Below are 21005 nucleotides of genomic sequence, written 5' to 3' on the forward strand. Positions count from 1 at the left end.
TGTGCCGTCATGCTGGGTTCCGGTGGGGAGGGCGGCGCGGCGGGAACTCACTCGCGGCTCGGGAGCGTGCGACGCCGGTCCTGTTTGGGAGAACGCCTGTGTGGGGTCGTGCGGTTTGTTCTGTGTTTTCTCCTTATCTGTATTGTTGTTGTTGCTGTTCCATTTGTTTGCTGTTCTGTTAAACTGCCCTTATCCCGACCCACAGGTTTCTGCCTGTTTCTTTCCATTCTCCTCCGCACCGCAGCGGGGGGAGGGGCAGCCGCGTGGCGCTTTTGTTGCTGGCGGCAGCCGAAACCAAAACAATTTGGCTATTTTGAATGTTGTTGGCTTTTCTGTTTTGGAAAGCCTAGAGCAAGCATAGGTCACCAATTTGGACTGGGAGATAAAGGACCCTGCATATGAATGTTGTACAGCTATCTTACCCAGTTTAGATTGTTAGTGATATTGAATTCCGTCCTCCACCTTATGGACTCTGGGTATGTATTATAGATATCAATTTAATTTAAAACTTAACAATTGTCTTTCATGTGGTTAAGTATTACAGTTCCACAAATGCACTGACTTTTACAGAACAGCAGCATAACTTTCATGTTTGCCCAGTTTAGATCATCAGACAATCAAGCCTGTAGATGGTTTTATTCACAGTGGGATATTTTATTCAATGAGCTGTTTAAGATTCTCAGTATGGTCGACAGATTTTCTTTAAAAGGCATTATGTTGACACATCAATAAAATGTACCAACTGGGTAGTTTCACCATATACGTGTATATTACTACAGAACATTCCCTAATGCAGTAGTGTCTGTGACTGACTAGTTGGTGGAAAAGAAAAATGAATGTTCTGTTCCCTGATGTAGGTAAATGCTTTTCTATGGTAATTTTTAGGGAAGCATCAGTATATTTGATTATGTTAAATATCATAGGATGAAAAGTGAGCACTTTCTGATTAATACCCCGTGGAAATGACAAGAAAGAGCTCAGGATTTGTTTTGTATTATGTACTACCTCTGGTTTTAAATATTATTTATTAATCTGTAGTTCTATAACTGGAACTATTTTGCTGCTATAATTGTACATTTAACATATTTGGAAATTTTTCTGTAAAATTAAGGCATACATGCATTTTATAATTTCAAGTTCTAGGAACTTGACAGAATACAGAATAGATATATTTTAACATAAATGGTAACTTCTTGTGTATAAAACAAATGTATGTCTTCATGTTTTCCTATTTAGCTAATTTCTCTGCTTTGACGTAGTTACTAGAGGTTATTTAGATTTGTAATTGTAGTATAGCATTTGCTCCAGAGAGAAATCTACATGTTTATCTCCTCCTGAATCCTGTTTACTTAACATGCAAATTCCTTGGTTTTCTTCTGTGTAGGTTTGAGAGAAAAAGGTACAAAAATAATTTCCCTTAAAAAATGGAAGCTGTATTCTAAGGAGAACAGAGAAAATTCTGTTTCTGCTCTGGGCTAGTTTTCAAAGAAAAAAAAATTAAACCAAAATAACTCAAACCCCCTAAAAAACCCACTAATCAAGATTACCTCTTGTAAACAGTGAAATGTGGTGCTGATTTTTCTATTTTATGAATGCGGTACATGAACACTTGAGGATTGCAATGGCATCTTGAAATTAAACTAATGGGTAACTGATCAGCTACCTGGAAATAATGTGATGTTCAGCTTTGAGAAATAGCCTCTACATCTTCCATAATTCGGGAATTTAAAATAAAGATTTTTACATGCTAATGCAATTGATCTGTGGATGAACATGCTTTGCAAGGCTTGATGTTTCCAGTGGAACTAAGGGTTCCTGGTTTAGTTTTCTTTAGAGCAGAATAATGACCGTTAGAGGGCAGCTTTAGACTTGGAATATACTGCGAACATGTTAATACAGTGCTTTTAATTGTTGAGGGAAGCCTGTAGACCAGAAAATGTTAGGGAAGCTTTTTAAGTGGTGAACACAGTGCTCAGAACGTAGGGACTAGGGAGTTACGGAGGTAGAGTGGAAAGCACACAGATTTCATTGACTTCAGTCTGAACTCAAAGCCAACTTTCAGAAGCACTTACAGATGTTTGTTTGTTATATGTTACAGAAGTGTCGCTGGGTTGTTTGCGCTCTGCGCCCTGACCTGTCAGCTCTGCACTCATCAATTTGTCTAGCTTGGATTAGTATTGCTAGCTCTGCATTATAACGCCAGGTCTAGCATGGCTGGCAGATGTGAATGCCTCTCGCACAGGAAGCGCTCCTACAGCCAGCAGTGCTGTTTTTTCACTGCAGTCCAGTTCTAGATCCCATCAGGCTCCCTCTGTTCTTATGGTGCTATGCCCAAAGTGCTAAACCCTCTGGAAGCCAGAAACTTGGGAAGCTATGCTGAAGTTGTCCAACTGCTTGACCCAGTGGTTGCTCTGTTCAGTACTGTTTGGATGTCTCCTCATAGCAATGCCTGGTGTCTAGGGTCTGAGGATGCAGTGGTGAAACTGTAGAACTGCTGGTGCACAGCTGGTCTGGCTTCAGCCCAGGTCCCCAGTGAAAAGTGGCGTATTCCTGGCTCAGAGAAGGTGCAGGGAGTGGTACACCTGTCTGCTCCACTCACAGCTAGTAACCCTGCCTGGAGCCTGGTTACCTGCTGTCGGACAGACAAACCATGGATAGCTGAGAGGTGGATGGAGTTCAGCAGTAAAGGGCGAAGCTTACAAACCTGCCTACTTCTCCCCTCTGGTTAATCCTAATAAGATATCAGGTCATGCCTGTGAAGGCCAGTAGATAGGACTCTGCTGATTTTGTTCAGGGATTGAATTTCACTGCTAAATACACACGTATAAAATGTGCAATGATTTGATCAAACAGTTCCTCCTTTGTTTTTCAGCCAAGCCTTCAGGGCAGGTTTCAGGCTTTGTATTATAACAGCTGTTGATAAGGTGAGTGCTGCAAACAGTTCAGGTCAACATGATGAACTACTGTGGGAAAAGGCAGCCAATTTTCTGAGTAGTGTAAATCCATTCAAAATATCTTAGATAGCAGAGGAAACAAATGCACAGTTTAAAATCATATCCTGAACTTATTTGCAAATATTGATAAAATAACAAGCAGGAGAATTTTCTGAATTCCCTGCCTTCATTGACTTCACCTTAAGTATTCTTCAACTAATTAGAGCTTTCATTCATATGTAGGATTTGTTTCTTCAACTGAAGAAGCAAGTGCTGATTTCTACAGCCAGATACCTTTTGATCTAAAACATGAAATGGTAGTGATGAATGAAGTTTTCCCTCCTTTTTTTTTAATATTTGTCTTCTGGACCTCTCCACCAATTACAGGGAGAACAAGCTACAACCTGCCTGTTATCACACCATCTTGGCAACTAGAATACTGTGAGCAAATGAGGGTTTTTTTTATCTCTACCTTTTATGCTGGTGAGCAGTGCTATTTCGAGTTGAGTGGGTGAATTTAACCTGACGCAGTAAATAGGTTTTGAGAGCATCTTCATTCCCAAAGGCTGCTAGAGAATATACCCATCGGAGTTAGAAAAGTCCCTGACGCCATTGGACTCTCCATCATTTAGTTAATGAAGATGGGTATTGAACAGTCACTGAAGCTGAAAAACGCTGACAGTTTTATTGATCAAATAAGAGACAAAATGAACAAGAAACCGGTCTTGTACCTGTCATTGTGAGGTCTGTTAGGACTATTGCATCCATTAAAATGACTGGCAATAAAGCCTTCTCTACGCACAAGAGTTAAGTGCAAGGTAGCTACAATATTTTCTGATTTTCTTTTTGAGACACTGCTTAAACCTTTTTCCCCAAAATGTGATTTTCGTGATCAAATTGAAATATATTTCAGAAAAAAAAGCCAAGATTTCATTATTTGATTTTTTTTTTAATGAGTAAGAGATGAGAAAAAACAGAAACTGACATAAGATCTGTTGAAGAAGGAGCGCAAGTTATTCTGAGGAAAACATGATTGCAGCTTCCCTAGGATCTCCGTTTTCTTCTTCCAAAGAACATCTCTTTCTCCTGCTGATACTGGAAACCGTATGCTACAGTTGTTTTCGATTGGGAGTCATATGTTGCAGAGGTTTCTGAAGTGCATGCATTCGTACACTGACATTGTTCCACGTAGATGTAGTTATAACTTATGCTTGTTCCATTTTGGCAAGTCAGGGTCACCTCTCTTGTTTGGCTGCTGTACTCCCGACAGCAGCTACACTCATATTGCATCTGGTTTGCTTCAAGAGAATACCTATGTTCCAGCAGGAAAAGAAAATATCTTCTGATTATAAACTGTCACAGAGAAACCCTCCAGTGATGTTTGTTTTGGGGTTTATTGGGAGTTTTGGGAGTGGGTTTTTTTTATCCTCTCTTCATCCCTCCCACTCACACACTTATGAATGTGATTTTAATTCCATGTCTCTTCAATAGTGAAACTGCTCTTGCTTCCATTGAGTCTGATTCCGCTCAATGGGATTATATAAATGTATTAACTTTATTGCTATTGTGCAATCACAGAATCATTCAGGTTGGAAAAAGACCCTTAAGATCATTGAGTCCAACAATAAACCTAGCACTGCTAAGTCCACCACTGAGCTATATCCCTATGTGCCATGTCTACACATCTTTTAAATACTTCCAGGGGTGGTGGCTCAAGCACTTCCCTGGGCAGCCTGTTCCAATGCTTGACAACCCTTTCAGTGAAGACATTTTTCCTAATATCCAATCTAAACCTCCCCTGATGCAGCCTGAAGTTGTTTCCTCGTGTCCTGTCACTTGTTGCTTGGGAGAAGAGAGCAACACCTGCCTCACTACAGCCTCCTTTCAGGTAGTTGTAGAGAGTGATATGGTCTCCCCTCAGCCGCCTCCTCTCCAGACTAAACAGCCCCAGCTTCCCTCAGCTGCTCCTCAGAAGACTTGTTCTCTAGACCCTTCACCAGCTTTGTTGCTCTGCTTTGGACACTCTCCAGCAACTCAATGTATTTCTTGTAGTGAGGGGCCCACAGCTGCACACAGTACTCCAGGTGCGACCTCACCAGTGCCGTGTACAGGGGCACGATCACCTCCCTACTCCTGCTGGCCACACTATTCCTGATACAAGCCAGGATGCCGTTTGCCTTCTTTGCCACCTGGGCACACTGCTGGCTCATGTTCAGCCAGCTGTCAACCAACACCCCAAGGTCCTTTTCTGCTGGGCAGCTTTCCAGACACTCCTCCCCAAGCCTGCAGCATTGCGTGGGGTTGTTGTGACCCAAGTGTAGGACCCAGCACTTGTCCTTGTTGAGCCTCATACAACTGACCTTGGCCCATCAAGTCAGTCTGTCCAGATCCCTCTGCAGCGCCTTCCTACCCTCAAGCAGATCGACACTCCCACCCAACTCGGTGTCATCTGCAAACTTACTGAGGGAGCACTCAATCCGCTCATCCAGATCATTGATGAAGATACTAAACAGATCTGGCCCCAGTACTGCACCCTGGGGAATATCACTTGTGACTGGAAGCGATCTGGATTTAACTCCATTAATGCCACAACTCTTTGGGCCAGCCATCCAGACAGTTTTTTACCCAGCTAAGAGTAAGCCCATCCAAGCCATGAGCAATGAGTTTCTCCAGGAGGATGCTGTGGGAAACAGTGTCAAAGGCTTTACTAAAGTCAAGGTAAACAACATCCACAGCCTTTACCTCATCCATTAAACAGGTCGCCTTGTCATAGAAGCTTAGTCAAGCAGGACCTGCCTTTCATAAATCCATGTTGACTGGGCCTGATCACCTGGTTGTCCGGTACATGCTGTGTGATGGCATTCACGATGATCTACTCCATAACCTTCCCAAGGACCGAGATCAGTCTGACAGGCCTGTAGATCCCTGGATCCTCCTCCCAGCCCTTCTTGTAGATGGGCGTCACATTTGTTAACCTCCAGTCAACTGGTACCTCCCCTGTTAGCCAGGACTGCTGACAAATGATTGAAAGTGGCTTGGTGAGCACTTCTGCCAGCTCCCTCAGTACTCTTAGGTGATTGATTAACTTGAGAGACCAGTGTAAAGGAAGCCATAGAGATGCTAAATTACATTTTTGGAACTTACACTGAGGAGCCAGGACAAGTTCCTTCACAATATGCCAGCTCAACAGGTTCAGAAGATTCACAGTCATCATGGCTGATCACAGTTTTTTTGCTGTACGGTTTGCAGTTTGTGGCTTCGTAAAAAGAGGGGAGAAAGAACACATACGTCAAATCTCTAGCTCAGAGCTAACTGAATATTAAAACAGTTTCAAGGTGTATGATGTCTGATTATTGAGGATCTGCAGTATGTGACAGTGTGTGGGGGATACTGTGTAATGTATCTGGAGTTTTCAGGTTATTCTTTGATCTCAGTTGTACAGTGTCTTTGGAAGATAATGTGGAGGCTTAAGCATTGGTAGTTTGACTTGTGGTGTTCAGTATCAGTAAAAGAAATTTGCTTCTTCTTTTTGAATTGATAGTGAAACACAGGGTCTTGATAAATAGAATAAGTGAAAACTGGGGGAGTGAAGAATCCTTGCACCACTCAAAGATAGAAGTTAATTACAGGGCTCTTCAAGCAAAAAGCATGAACACAGCATTACTTACGTTTACATATTTTGCAGCATCCATCGTGAGTAGTTTCTGCTTCATCCTTGCAAAGTAAAGCAGGAGGATTTGTATTAATGTGCAGATGACAGCCATGAGTATCAATATGAATTAACATTACTGATACTGGGCAGAAGGCTCCTCTGTGAGGAACACTGAATGAAACCGTGGGTGTCTTACTGTCCCCACAATAGAAGTCTTGAATCCTTGTAGCCTCATGTAAAAACACTGGGCTTTTCTTATTACTGATGTTACAGCAAGATTAATTCCATTCTTAAGATATTCTTGCAACTTTAGTGAAAATGATTTGTCGTATTCTTCCTTGCCCTGCCTTGTTCATTTAAAGTGCATTCAGCTGGTGAAGAATTGATTAAAACTTACAGGATCGCACTCTCCTGGGTCGTACTCGGGGCATACTTTTTTAGTTTGGACTGCAACAAATTGATCTTCAATTTTTTCACATTTGTAATGGCTGCAATTATCAAGTGGCAGGATCTCATCAACCTAAGATTTTATAAGAAAAGAAAACAATTACTTTTTTAATTGCAATGACGTATAGTATGATTACTTCGAAAATGCCTGAGCTAATTAAGTTGTCACACCTCAAAGATTCTCAGATGCTTCTAAACTACTTTCAAGTGGCAAAAGCAAAATTTTGCACACTGTGGCTAACTTGAAAGTTTAAATCCTGAATCTGAACACTCACACCACAAATTAGAAACCGTTGCCCAGTTAACCACACACATCAAGAGTTTATTATTCCAAGTAAGCATTCAATTCAGAATGCTACTGTGTTGTTTTTAGAGTAATTTCAGTGTTAATTTCATTTTTACGAGTAAGGCATGTGAGTTTACTCTTAGCTGTTCTAGCCTGTGTTGGTAATAAAGAAATCTGAAAATGAAAGGAATACTTACATTGAGCACGTGAACAGTGTTGTTACTTAATTTGATTGTGCAAGATACTTCAATACACTTCCCACAGCACTCTCCATCCTCTGTCATATATTGATAACCCTACTCACAAGGAGATGAAAGAGAAAGTAGGTTGAGTTGGTGATGGAGAACTCTGGTAACTGAGAGCTGAGTGGGCAGCCTATAGAATCTGAACTCACCAGTGGGCAAGATGTTTCACATTGAACTGCTTCGCAATGCACAGTATTTGCATGAGTCACTGGATCTGTCTCAGAACTGCAGGTACAGTTCTGACATGAATTGGTTACTGTTGACATTCCAACCTGAAAGATATAAAAAAAAACCCCAACCAAACCCAAATGGCAACAGTTTCTGTATAATGTATAGGCAGAGTTGAAAGCATTGCAGAGAACCATTATGGTTGCTGAAATGCATGTGCAACTGAGTTCTTCAGCTCTCTTTGAATATAAAGTTGGCTTTATGCCTTGCCAGAAAGCACATGTTAGGAGGAAACTAAATGAAGCAATAGAAAAGAGAAAAGTAAATTAAAAAAATGTAGATAAGACTAGTTTGTAATGCCTCATTGTTTTACCAGCTTTTCAATGCTCCATTTAAGAATTATTTTTCCAGGTAAGTCATATTCAGTGGTTATAAAACAGTTGTAATTTAAAAAAGGAGATTAAAATAACTGGATACATATGCAGATGCATAAGCAGAGATACAAATTTACACATGGATTTTAGTCTTTTGGAAATATACCCCCAAAAGGCTCCAGTGCTAATGTTTAAATGTTGACTAGATGACCAAAGTACCAATGTTGGCAAAAGATTTAGGTATCAATTAAAGCAAAAATCCTAGCTTTATTTTTGAAGGTTCTCTGGTCTCATTTCAGAAAGTAGTTGAGTTTGGGCTACTGATCAGCTCGTTTGGAAAATTTGTTAATTCCAGAAGTGGGAGAGAGTTTAAAAAGAAAGTACATCACTAAAAATGGTACACTTTTCTTTTATGCTACATGTTCTATTCTTCCGTGACAATTTTTTTTTTTGACATTAGAAAAAACCCCACATTTCAGTTAAAAGCCAGAGATAAAAAAACATGTACTGGGAAAAACACTTTCTCAAAAGCTAATTTTGGTAGAAAGGGCGTACGTTTCACTTCCAGCAATATACCACTAGAGGTATAACATTCTTACCATGTATATGGTACCGTTAATCACACAGATGCCAGGAATTTGTTCTGAAAAACAAAACCAAAAAAACCCTGAGTGAACTCAAACTGTGAGACTCCCTGAGAAGTCAAGCTTAGACCTCATGATGAGTATAGCTGGAAATTTAAGTGAAGTTTCATCTTTGAAATATAGCTAGAAAAGTTGAGGATGAATGTCTTCAAACTTGAGCTATTCAAGTAAAATCCCTTTTTTGCCCTCTTGATATCAGGTTCACTTCAGATTAAATTAGTTGTTCCCTCTTTGAGCCCTAGAAGTCCAGTAACCTTCAAAGATGCCTTTGTGATTGATTCTTTATGACCTCTCAGATCATGGTTTGGATGGAAGATTGACTCTGAGCTGAGAAAAGGTATTCTTACCATGGTAATATAAATAATTTGACAACATGGCAGAGATCATTTGTGTCTTTCACACAACTACTTCAAACTTGGCTGTTCCTTTGTTCTGACCTTCCTGTTTTGGGCTTAATTTATGGCTGCTTTTTTCTTTTTATAATTTGTATAAGTATATATGTATAAAAATACATGTATATAAAAATTATGTATATAAAGAAACATATATAACTTGGATTTTTAAATTTTCATGGGCATTCAACTACAGTGTAGGTTTCATTATTATTTTTCATACATTGACAATGTAGTTACTGATTATAATTCACTTTGTATTATTGCTTCGTGTTACTTGCTTTTGTAGTTAACTGCAAAGCTTTCTGCTGGCTTATTCTTGTGCTTATGCATCTTAGTTTAGCTACAGTTAGGCTAAGGTTAATGTGCTGCAATGTTACATTAATAACATTGAATAAAATGCATTAATAACCTTTATAATTACAGATACATAGATAGCTGAGCTACATAGACCACCTGAAGGTTCAAAGCATTATCCTGCTCTCCCACCCATTCCAATTCTCTCAGCAAGCTTCACTGAAAATAACATTTTGTTTTTAAACAAACTTCTAATGCATATTTAGCAAAAAGTCGATGCATGTTCACTGAGCCAGAACAATTTAAGGAAGGTTTTGCTGTTATTGTGATACATGAAGAACTTGCTTAGATATTAACAGAAGGGCAAATGTAATTCACCAGGATGTGTAGCCTGGTAATTATATATGTATTTTTAATACTTACTGCATTCAAGTTCAGGACAACATTGGTCTTTTGATGTTAGTACAGGCATGGAAACAAATCCTAGGTCACAAACTGGTGTCTGAACTGTTTGGCATAACAGCGGCTGGCATTGTACAGTAGCATTGAGGGGATCACAGACACACTTCTGGCATTCACTTATCCAGTTGTCTCCAGGCTGAAAATACGTAAATGATTTATTCTTAAGTGCTCTCTCACCCTAGCTGTTCTGTTTCAACTTGAGATATACTCTCAAAATTGGTAGACAGTTCAGATAAGAGTTTTCTTAGCACTTGATTTCAGGCCTTAAGAGCAGGCAAGCTAAGAACAATCACGGAATTTTCTTCTGTGTAGAAAGAATGATGTTTTAACACTTTCATAGCTGGTCTACTTATTCCTATGTCATTTAAATGTCTTTTCTTAAAAGAAAACGTCTCTACCATGGTATTACTGACCTTTTCTGTCTCCAGATTACTTAAAAGCCTGGTAATGCCAGGTTGAAGAATTCTATGCTGTCAGGTCATTGGTAACATGGCAAACTTTGTTATTGAAATATATACAGGTTGGCTGGAAATGGCTATTACAGGACAGAAATTTGGCTCATTTTACAGTGGTTGTATATTAGAAAACAATGAGGGGAACCACCTTTCGTGGAGGATTGACATCAGTACAGTTTCTTTCTACTGAAGTAGTGAGGGATGTTGCTGTGGTTGATGAGACAGAAGCAGATACATGTTCTGTGGATGTTGTGGCTTCCCAGGTGACTGAAGTAAAAGGAGTTGTCGAAGGACATGGCCCCTGGAACGGGTCAATTTCGCATTCCTTACTGCAAAGTGCATAAAAACTACAGCCGGCTCTGTCTGTTCTGTTGTATACCACTTCCCCTGTAGAAGAAAATTGGAGGAGAAATTAAAAGACTGATGAAAATACTTAGGCGAAAAAACTCAAGAAAGTATTGTGAAAATATAAAATGTATTCGTGTATAAAAAGTTCTCTCTTTGGATCAGTGTGAATTGTTATCTTTAATTGAATAGAGTATCAAGGGTTTATATTGCTTATGAAAATTTTTATAACCATAAAATAAGACACTTACCAGGTGAAAAAAAATTACCAAACACGTGGCAAAAACATGGAGTTGTTCTGCTTGATGTAACATATGTACTTGCTTCTGTTGTGACAAGTGTGCTGGGGGAAGAACTGAAGATTGCAGAAGTGCTTGTAGTAATATGACTTGATAATGATGTACCAGTTGTAGCTACTGTTGAGCACAAGACACGCTTTAGTTTGCAGCACAACATTTTGATATCATAATTTTAACATATTGGAGAGGACCGTTCAACATTCTGCAAATCAAGCCAACGATTTTCTTGCATGCATCTATTTGGCCTACTGCTAAGTGCAGGTTGTAGAAATCTTTTAGCTTTATGCTGAGTATTATCTAGAATTTGGCAACTCCTATGACATTCAGCTCTAATGTTTTAAAAAGTTTCAAAGTTGCCAGAGACTCTGTCAAGTTCAGGATAAGTAATATCAAGCTATGGGGTCCACTCACAAGCTTGTCTAACAGATAATAGTACCAGAGGGACAGATAGATAAAAAAGTGGTTTATGTGCTGGAAAACAAAAGGATGATAGAGGAAGAAGTCACAGAAGACAATGATAAAGATGTTGTTCTACTGAAAAAGCTGCTTGTAACCTTTCCAGAAATACATGATGACATACCTGGGACAATTGTAGTAGTGAAACTTCTGGAAAAAACAGTGGTAACAGTACTTCCTCCAGTAGAAGAAACAGATGTTGGAAGATTATCTGTACCACCTACAGTGCTTGTACTTCCTGGTTGGGAGAGAGTGGAGGCAGTAGTGTGTGATGTTGGAGGCTGTGTTGCCACACTAGGGGTGTGCGTTGGAACAGATGTGTCTGTGGTCTTTGTGGTGCTTCCTGCAGTGGTCCTGGAGGTGCTGGCAGTGCTAGAGGGTGAGGTGGGCACTGTTGGTGTGTATGTGGTTGTGGTGGTTGTACCTTCTGATTGAGAGGGAGAGGTCCTGGTGGTGCCAGTCTTGCTGGTGGTCGTGATGATGTTTGTGCCTTGTGTTGTTGGGGCAGTGGTAGTGGGGACAACTGTGGTGCCAGCGGTTGTTGTCATTGTTGATGGTGGGATGGTGGAGGCAGTAGTGGGTGCTGTTGGAGGCTGTGATTCCACACTGTGGGTGTGCGTTGGAGCAGATGTGTCCGTGGTCATTGTGGTGCTTCCTGCAGTGGTCCTTGAGGTGCTGCCAGTGCTAGTTTGTGAGTGGGACACTGTTGGTGTGGGTGTGGTTGTGGTGGTTGTGCCTTCTGATGCACTCATAGAGGTCCTGGTGGTGCCAGTCTTGCTGGTGGTCGTGAGGATACTTGTGCCTTGTGTTGTTTGGGCAGTGGTAGTGGGGACAACCGTGGTGCCAGCGATGGTTGTTGTTGTTGATGGTGGGGTGGTGGAGGCAGTAGTGGGTGATGCTGAAGGCAGTGTTGACACAGTGGGGCTATGTGTTGGAACCGATGTTTCCGTGGTCGTTGTGGTGCTTCCTGCAGTTGTCGTGGAGGTGCTGGCTGTGCTAGTGTGTGAGTGTGACACTGTTGGTGTGGGAGTGGTGGTTGTGCCTTCTGATGGAGGGGGAGACGTCCCGGTGCTGGTGGCCCTGGTGATGGTTGCGATGGTGGTTGTGCCTTGTATTGGTTTTGTGGTGCCAGCAGTGGTTGTCGTTGTTGATGGTGGGGTGGTGGAGGCAGTAGTGGGTGATGTTGGAGACTGTGTTGCCACAGTGGAGTTGTGTGTTGGAGCATATGTGACAGTGGTCACTGTGGTGCTTCCTGCAGTGGTCCTGGAGGTGCTGGCAGTGCTAGTGGGTGAGGTGGGCACTGTTGGTGTGGGTGTGGTTGTGGTGGTTGTGCCTTCTGATGGAGGGGGAGAGGTCCTGGTGGTGCTGGCCCTGCTGGTGGTCGTGATGATGGTTGTGCCTTGTGTTGTCCTGGTGGTGCCTTGTGTTAACCGGGTGGTGGCAGCAGTGGTTGTCATTGTTGATGGTGGGGTGGTGGAGGCAGTAGTGGCTGATGTTGGAGGCTGTGTTGCCACACTGGTGGTGTGTGCTGGATAGGCTGTGGTGGAGGAGCCTGTAGTGTTTCCTGCTGATGGTGGTGTCGTCTGGCACTGTTGACTATCACAGCAGAGCACCTTGATCTCGTAGTCGAAGCACATTGGGTATTTTGCGATTTGATCCTTATTTCTGCACACAAAACCAGTGTCAAGGCTGCACTCAAATTTCTGTTCCAGTATGGCCACAATCTTGTCAGAATAGTCTATAGCACGACACCTTATGTCTTGTGGATTGTCGCACAGTGCATACCCTGCAGCCCGGATTTTTTCAAATGTCTCTGTGTCCCCATTTTCACTACCAGGGCTGGGGGAATCCAAGTCAAACCACTGTGTCCAGGAACAGCGCTGCTGGCAGCTGTTTGTGGTGTTGGAGGTGGTGGCAGTGCTACTTGCTGAGGTGGGCAGTGTTGGTGTGGGTGTAGTTGTGGTGGTTGTGCCTTCTGTTGGGGGAGGAGAGGTCTTTATGGTGCTGGCCCTGCTGGTGGTCGTGAGGATGGTTCTGCCTTGTGTTGTTGGGGCAGTGGCACTGGGGATAACCATGGTGCCAATGGCGGTTCTAGTTGCTGATGGTGAGATGGTGGAGGCAGTAGTGGGTGATGTTGAAGGCTGTGTTGCCACAGTGGAGGTGTGTGTTGGAGCAGACATGGCTGTGGTGGTTGTGGAGCTTCCAGTAGTGGTCCTGGAGTTGCTGGCCGTGCTAGTGGGTGAGGTGGGCACTGTTGGCGTGAGTATGGTGATGGTGGTTGTTCCTGCTGTCACAGGGGGAAAGGTCCGGGTGGTGCCGGTCGTGCTGGTTGTCGTGATGATGGTTGTGCCTTGTGTTGGCCGGGTGGAGCCAGCAGTGGTTGTCCTTGATGGTGGGATGGTGGAGGCAGTAGTAGGTGATGTTGGTTTCTGTGTTAACAACGTGGACTTGTGTGTTGGAAGAGATGTGGTTGTGGTGGTTGTAGTGCTTCCTGCGGTGGTCCTGGAGGTGTTGGCAGTACTAGAGGTTGAGCTGGGTACTGTTGGTGTTGGTGTGGTTGTGGTGGTTGTGCCTTCTGATGGAGGGGGAGAGGTCCTGGTGGTGCCGGCCTTACTGGTGGTTGTGATGATGGGTGTGCCTTGTGTTGTCCGGTTGGTGCCTTGTGTTAACCGGGTGGTGCTAGCGGTGGTTGTTGTTGCTGATAGTGGGAAGGTGGAGGCAGTAATGGGTGATGTTGGTTCCTGTGTTACCACAGTGGGGGTATGTTTTGGAGGAGATGTGGCTGTGGTGGTTGTGGTGCTTCCTGCGATGGTCCTGGAGCTGCTAGCAGTGCTAGTGGGTGAGTGGGACACTGTTGGTGTGGGTGTGGTTGTGGTGGTTGTGCCTTCTGATGGAGGGGCAGTGCTCCTTTTGGTGCCGATCTTGCTGGTGATCGTGAGGATGGTAGTGCCTTTTGTTGGCTGGGTGGTGCCTGGTCTTAACCGGGTAGTGCCAGTGGTGGTTGTCGTTAATGATGGTGGCAAGGTGGAGGCAGTGGTGGGTGCTGTTGGTTCCTGTGTTGCCACACTGCGGGTGTGTGTTGGAGCAGGTGTTTCCGTGGTCTTTGTGGTGCTTCCTGCAGTGGTCCTGGGATTGCTGGCAGTGCTAGTGGGTGAGGTGGGCACTGTTGGTGTGGGTGTGGTTATGCCTTCTGTTGGAGAAGGTGAGGTCTTTGTGGTGCTGGCCCTGCTGGTGGTCGTGACGATGGTTGTGCCTTGTGTTGGCTGGGTGGTCCCAGTGGTGGTTGTCGTTGCTGATATTGGGATGGTGGAGGCAGTAGTGGGTGATGTTGGTTCCTGTGTTGCCACACTGGTGGTGTGTTTTGGAGCAGATGTGGCTGTGGTGGTAGTGGTGCTTCCTGCAGTGGTCCTGGAAGTGCTGCCAGTGCTAGTGGCTGAGTAGGACACTGTTGGTGTGGGTGTGGTTGTGGTGGTTGTTCCTTCTGATGGAGGCGTAGAGGTCCTGGTGGTGTGGGTCTTGCTGGTGGTCGTGATGATGGTTGTGCCTTGTGTTGTTAGGGCATTGGTAGTGGGGACAACTGTGGTGCCAGCAGTGGCTGTCATTGTTGATGGTGGGGTGGTGGAGGCAGTAGTGGGTAATGTTGAAGGCTGTGTTGACACAGTGGGGCTATTTGTTGGAACCGATGTTTCTGTGGTCATTGGGGTAATTCTTGCAGTTGTCGTGGAGGTGCTGGCAGTGCTAGTGTGTGAGTGGGACACTGTTGGCGTGGGAGTGGTTGTGGTGGTTGTGCCATCTGATGGAGGGGGAGAGGTCCTGGTGGTGCTGCCCCTGCTGGTGTTCGTGATGATGTTAGTGCCTTGTGTTGTCCTGGTGGTGCCTTGTGTTAACCGGGTGGTGCCAGCGGTTGTTGTTATTGATGGTGGGAAAGTGGAGGCAGTAGTGGGCGATGTCGGTTCCTGTGTTGCCACACTGGTGGTGTGTTTTGGAGGAGCTGTGGCTGTGGTGGTAGTGGTGCTTCCTGCAGTGGTCCTGGAAGTGCTGGCAGTGCTAGTGGCTGAGTAGGACACTGTTGGTGTGGGTGTGGTTGTGGTGGTTGTTCCTTCTGTTGGAGGCGTAGAGGTCCTGGTGGTGTCGGTCTTGCTGGTGGTCGTGATGATGGTTGTGCCTTGTGTTGTTGGGGCAGTGGTAGTGGGGACAATCGTGGTGCCAGCTGTGGTTGTCGTTGTTGATGGTGGGGTGGTGGAGGCAGTAGTGGGTGATGCTGAAGGCTGTGTTGACACAGTGGGGCTATGTGTTGGAACCGATGTTTCTGTGGTCATTGTGGTACTTCTTAGAGTTGTCGTGGAGGTGCTGGCCGTGCTAGTGTGTGAGTGGGACACTGTTGGTGTGGGTGTGGTTGTGGTGGTTGTGCCTTCTGATGGAGGGGGAGAGGTCCTGGTGGTGCTGCCCCTGCTGATGTTTGTGATGATGGTTGTGCCTTGTGTTGTCTGGGTGGTGCCTTGTGTTAACCGGGTGGTGCCAGCGGTTGTTGTCGTTATTGATGGTGGGAAAGTGGAGGCAGTAGTGGGCGATGTTGGTTCCTGTGTTGCCACACTGGTGGTGTGTTTTGGAGGAGATGTGGCTGTGGTGGTAGTGGTGCTTCCTGCAGTGGTCCTTGAGGTGCTGGCAGTGCTAGAGTGTGTGTTTGGGACTGTTGGTCTGGATGTGATTATGCCTGCTGTTGGAGGCGTAGAGGTCCTCGTGGTGCCGATCTTACTGGTGATCGTGATGATGGTTGTGCCTTGTGTTGTTGGGGCAGTTGTAGTGGGGACAACTGTGGTGCCAGCGATGGTTGTCGTTGTTGATGGCGGGGTGGTGGAGGCATTAGTGGGTGATGTTGAAGGCTTTGTTGACACAGTGGGGCTATTTGTTGGAACCGATGTTTCTGTGGTCATTGGGGTACTTCTTGCAGTTGTCGTGGAGGTGCTGGCAGTGCTAGTGTGTGAGTGGGACACTGTTGGTGTGGGAGTGGTTGTGGTGATTGTGCCATCTGATGGAGGGGGAGAGGTCCTGGTGGTGCTGCCCCTGCTGGTGTTCATGATGATATTTGTGCCTTGTGTTGTCCGGGTGGTGCCTTGTGTTAAGCGGGTGGTGCCAGCGGTTGTTGTTATTGATGGTGAGAAAGTGGAGGCAGTAGTGGGCGATGTTGGTTCCTGTGTTGCCACACTGGTGGTGTGTTTTGGAGGAGCTGTGGCTGTGGTGGTAGTGGTGCTTCCTGCAGTGGTCCTGGAAGTGCTGGCAGTGCTAGTGGCTGAGTAGGACACTGTTGGTGTGGGTGTGGTTGTGGTGGTTGTGCCTTCTGTTGGAGGCGTAGAGGTCCTGGTGGTGTGGGTCTTGCTGGTGGTCGTGATGATGGTTGTGCCTTGTGTTGTTGGGGCAGTGGTAGTGGGGACAATCGTGGTGCCAGCGGAGGTTGTCGTTGTTGATGGTGGGGTGTTGGAGGCAGTAGTGGGTGATGCTGAAGGCTGTGTTGACACAGTGGGGCTATGTGTTGGAACCGATGTTTTTGTGGTCATTGTGGTGCTTTCTGCAGTTGTCGTGGAGGTGCTGGCAGTGCTAGTGTGTGAGTGGGACACTGTTGGTGTGGGTGTGGTTGTGGTGGTTGTGCCTTCTGATGGAGGGGGAGAGGTCCTGGTGGTGCTGCCCCTGCTGGTGTTTGTGATGATGGTTGTGCCTTGTGTTGTCCGGGTGGTGCCTTGTGTTAACCGGGTGGTGCCAGCGGTTGTTGTCGTTATTGATGGTGGGAAAGTGGAGGCAGTAGTGGGCGATGTTGGTTCCTGTGTTGCCACACTGGTGGTGTGTTTTGGAGGAGATGTGGCTGTGGTGGTAGTGGTGCTTCCTGCAGTGGTCCTGGAAGTGCTGGCAGTGCTAGTGGCTGAGTAGGACACTGTTGGTGTGGGTGTGGTTGTGGTGGTTGTGCCTTCTGTTGGAGGCGTAGAGGTCCTGGTGGTGTGCGTCTTGCTGGTGGTCGAGATGATGGTTGTGCCTTGTGTTGTTGGGGCAGTGGTAGTGGGGACAATCGTGGTGCCAGCGGAGGTTGTCGTTGTTGATGGTGGGGTGGTGGAAGCAGTAGTGGGTGATGCTGAAGGCTGTGTTGACACAGTGGGGCTATGTGTTGGAACCGATGTTTCTGTGGTCATTGTGGTGCTTTCTGCAGTTGTCGTGGAGGTGCTGGCAGTGCTAGTGTGTGAGTGGGACACTGTTGGTGTGGGTGTGGTTGTGGTGGTTGTGCCTTCTGATGGAGGGGGAGAGGTCCTGGTGGTGCTGCCCCTGCTGGTGTTTGTGATGATGGTTGTGCCTTGTGTTGTCCGGGTGGTGCCTTGTGTTAACCGGGTGGTGCCAGCGGTTGTTGTCGTTATTGATGGTGGGAAAGTGGAGGCAGTAGTGGGCGATGTTGATTCCTGTGTTGCCACACTGGTGGTGTGTTTTGGAGGAGCTGTGGCTGTGGTGGTAGTGGTGCTTCCTGCAGTGGTCCTGGAAGTGCTGGCAGTGCTAGTGGCTGAGTAGTACACTGTTGGTGTGGGTGTGGTTGTGGTGGTTGTGCCTTCTGTTGGAGGCGTAGAGGTCCTGGTGGTGTGGGTCTTGCTGGTGGTCGAGATGATGGTTGTGCCTTGTGTTGTTGGGGCAGTGGTAGTGGGGACAATCGTGGTGCCAGCGGAGGTTGTCGTTGTTGATGGTGGGGTGGTGGAAGCAGTAGTGGGTGATGCTGAAGGCTGTGTTGACACAGTGGGGCTATGTGTTGGAACCGATGTTTCTGTGGTCATTGTGGTGCTTTCTGCAGTTGTCGTGGAGGTGCTGGCAGTGCTAGTGTGTGAGTCGGACACTGTTGGTGTGGGTGTGGTTGTGGTGGTTGTGCCTTCTGATGGAGGGGGAGAGGTCCTGGTGGTGCTGCCCCTGCTGGTGTTTGTGATGATGGTTGTGCCTTGTGTTGTCCGGGTGGTGCCTTGTGTTAACCGGGTGGTGCCAGCGGTTGTTGTCGTTATTGATGGTGGGAAAGTGGAGGCAGTAGTGGGCGATGTTGGTTCCTGTGTTGCCACACTGGTGGTGTGTTTTGGAGGAGATGTGGCTGTGGTGGTAGTGGTGCTTCCTGCAGTGGTCCTGGAAGTGCTGGCAGTGCTAGTGGCTGAGTAGGACACTGTTGGTGTGGGTGTGGTTGTGGTGGTTGTGCCTTCTGTTGGAGGCGTAGAGGTCCTGGTGGTGTGGGTCTTGCTGGTGGTCGAGATGATGGTTGTGCCTTGTGTTGTTGGGGCAGTGGTAGTGGGGACAACCGTGGTGCCAACAGTGGTTGTCGTTGTTGATGATGGGGTGGTGGAGGCAGTAGTGGGTGATGCTGAAGGCTGTGTTGACACAGTGGGGCTATGTGCTGGAACCGATGTTTCTGTGGTCATTGTGGTGCTTTCTGCAGTTGTCGTGGAGGTGCTGGCAGTGCTAGTGTGTGAGTGGGACACTGTTGGTGTGGGTGTGGTTGTGGTGGTTGTTCCTTCTGTTGGAGGCGTAGAGGTCCTGGTGGTGTCGGTCTTGCTGGTGGTCGTGATGATGGTTGTGCCTTGTGTTGTTGGGGCAGTGGTAGTGGGGACAATCGTGGTGCCAGCGGTGGTTGTTGTTGTTGATGGTGGGGTGGTGGAGGCAGTAGTGGGTGATGCTGAAGGCTGTGTTGACACAGTGGGGCTATGTGTTGGAACCGATGTTTCTGTGGTCATTGTGGTACTTCTTAGAGTTGTCGTGGAGGTGCTGGCAGTGCTAGTGTGTGAGTGGGACACTGTTGGTGTGGGTGTGGTTGTGGTGGTTGTGCCTTCTGATGGAGGGGGAGAGGTCCTGGTGGTGCTGCCCCTGCTGGTGTTTGTGATGATGGTTGTGCCTTGTGTTGTCTGGGTGGTGCCTTGTGTTAACCGGGTGGTGCCAGCGGTTGTTGTCGTTATTGATGGTGGGAAAGTGGAGGCAGTAGTGGGCGATGTTGGTTCCTGTGTTGCCACACTGGTGGTGTGTTTTGGAGGAGATGTGGCTGTGGTGGTAGTGGTGCTTCCTGCAGTGGTCCTTGAGGTGCTGGCAGTGCTAGAGTGTGTGTTTGGGACTGTTGGTCTGGATGTGATTATGCCTGCTGTTGGAGGCGTAGAGGTCCTCGTGGTGCCGATCTTACTGGTGATCGTGATGATGGTTGTGCCTTGTGTTGTTGGGGCAGTTGTAGTGGGGACAACTGTGGTGCCAGCGATGGTTGTCGTTGTTGATGGCGGGGTGGTGGAGGCATTAGTGGGTGATGTTGAAGGCTTTGTTGACACAGTGGGGCTATTTGTTGGAACCGATGTTTCTGTGGTCATTGGGGTACTTCTTGCAGTTGTCGTGGAGGTGCTGGCAGTGCTAGTGTGTGAGTGGGACACTGTTGGCGTGGGAGTGGTTGTGGTGATTGTGCCATCTGATGGAGGGGGAGAGGTCCTGGTGGTGCTGCCCCTGCTGGTGTTCGTGATGATGTTTGTGCCTTGTGTTGTCCGGGTGGTGCTTTGTGTTAAGCGGGTGGTGCCAGCGGTTGTTGTTATTGATGGTGGGAAAGTGGAGGCAGTAGTGGGCGATGTTGGTTCCTGTGTTGCCACACTGGTGGTGTGTTTTGGAGGAGCTGTGGCTGTGGTGGTAGTGGTGCTTCCTGTAGTGGTCCTGGAAGTGCTGGCAGTGCTAGTGGCTGAGTAGGACACTGTTGGTGTGGGTGTGGTTGTGGTGGTTGTTCCTTTTGTTGGAGGCGTAGAGGTCCTGGTGGTGTGGGTCTTGCTGGTGGTCGTGATGATGGTTGTGCCTTGTGTTGTTGGGGCAGTGGTAGTGGGGACAATCGTGGTGCCAGCGGTGGTTGTCGTTGTTGATGGTGGGGTGGTGGAGGCAGTAGTGGGTGATGCTGAAGGCTGTGTTGACACAGTGGGGGTATGTGTTGGAACCGATGTTTTTGTGGTCATTGTGGTGCTTTCTGCAGTTGTCGTGGAGGTGCTGGCAGTGCTAGTGTGTGAGTGGGACACTGTTGGTGTGGGTGTGGTTGTGGTGGTTGTTCCTTCTGTTGGAGGCGTAGAGGTCCTTGTGGTGTGGGTCTTGCTGGTGGTCGTGATGATGGTTGTGCCTTGTGTTGTTGGGGCAGTGGTAGTGGGGACAATCGTGGTGCCAGCGGTGGTTGTCGTTGTTGATGGTGGGGTGGTGGAGGCAGTAGTGGGTGATGCTGAAGGCTGTGTTGACACAGTGGGGCTATGTGTTGGAACCGATGTTTCTGTGGTCATTGTGGTGCTTTCTGCAGTTGTCGTGGAGGTGCTGGCAGTGCTAGTGTGTGAGTGGGACACTGTTGGTGTGGGTGTGGTTGTGGTGGTTGTGCCTTCTGATGGAGGGGGAGAGGTCCTGGTGGTGCTGCCCCTGCTGGTGTTTGTGATGATGGTTGTGCCTTGTGTTGTCCGGGTGGTGCCTTGTGTTAACCGGGTGGTGCCAGCGGTTGTTGTCGTTATTGATGGTGGGAAAGTGGAGGCAGTAGTGGGCGATGTTGGTTCCT

The 21005-nt window shown here is 46.7% G+C and overlaps 1 protein-coding gene across 1 annotated transcript in view; it reads right to left on the bottom strand.

The window, feature by feature from the left end:
• Positions 1-4111: 4111 nt before the first annotated feature.
• Positions 4112-21005, bottom strand: part of LOC104338185 (mucin-5AC) — a gene marked incomplete at both ends in the record, with an annotated part of 38435 nt that continues 21541 nt past the window's right edge. The window contains 13 exons of the mRNA XM_075412617.1: positions 4112-4245; positions 6078-6189; positions 6602-6647; positions 6983-7105; positions 7713-7835; positions 8705-8748; positions 9862-10036; positions 10504-10742; positions 10952-11135; positions 11962-12139; positions 12887-13884; positions 16837-16914; positions 20257-20334. Of these exons, the coding sequence (XP_075268732.1) occupies positions 4112-4245; positions 6078-6189; positions 6602-6647; positions 6983-7105; positions 7713-7835; positions 8705-8748; positions 9862-10036; positions 10504-10742; positions 10952-11135; positions 11962-12139; positions 12887-13884; positions 16837-16914; positions 20257-20334 (2512 nt within the window). The remainder of the gene's footprint in view (positions 4246-6077; positions 6190-6601; positions 6648-6982; positions 7106-7712; positions 7836-8704; positions 8749-9861; positions 10037-10503; positions 10743-10951; positions 11136-11961; positions 12140-12886; positions 13885-16836; positions 16915-20256; positions 20335-21005) is intronic.

The sequence above is a fragment of the Opisthocomus hoazin genome, unplaced genomic scaffold (assembly GCF_030867145.1).
Source record: "Opisthocomus hoazin isolate bOpiHoa1 unplaced genomic scaffold, bOpiHoa1.hap1 HAP1_SCAFFOLD_264, whole genome shotgun sequence".
Classification (NCBI taxonomy): domain Eukaryota; kingdom Metazoa; phylum Chordata; class Aves; order Opisthocomiformes; family Opisthocomidae; genus Opisthocomus; species Opisthocomus hoazin.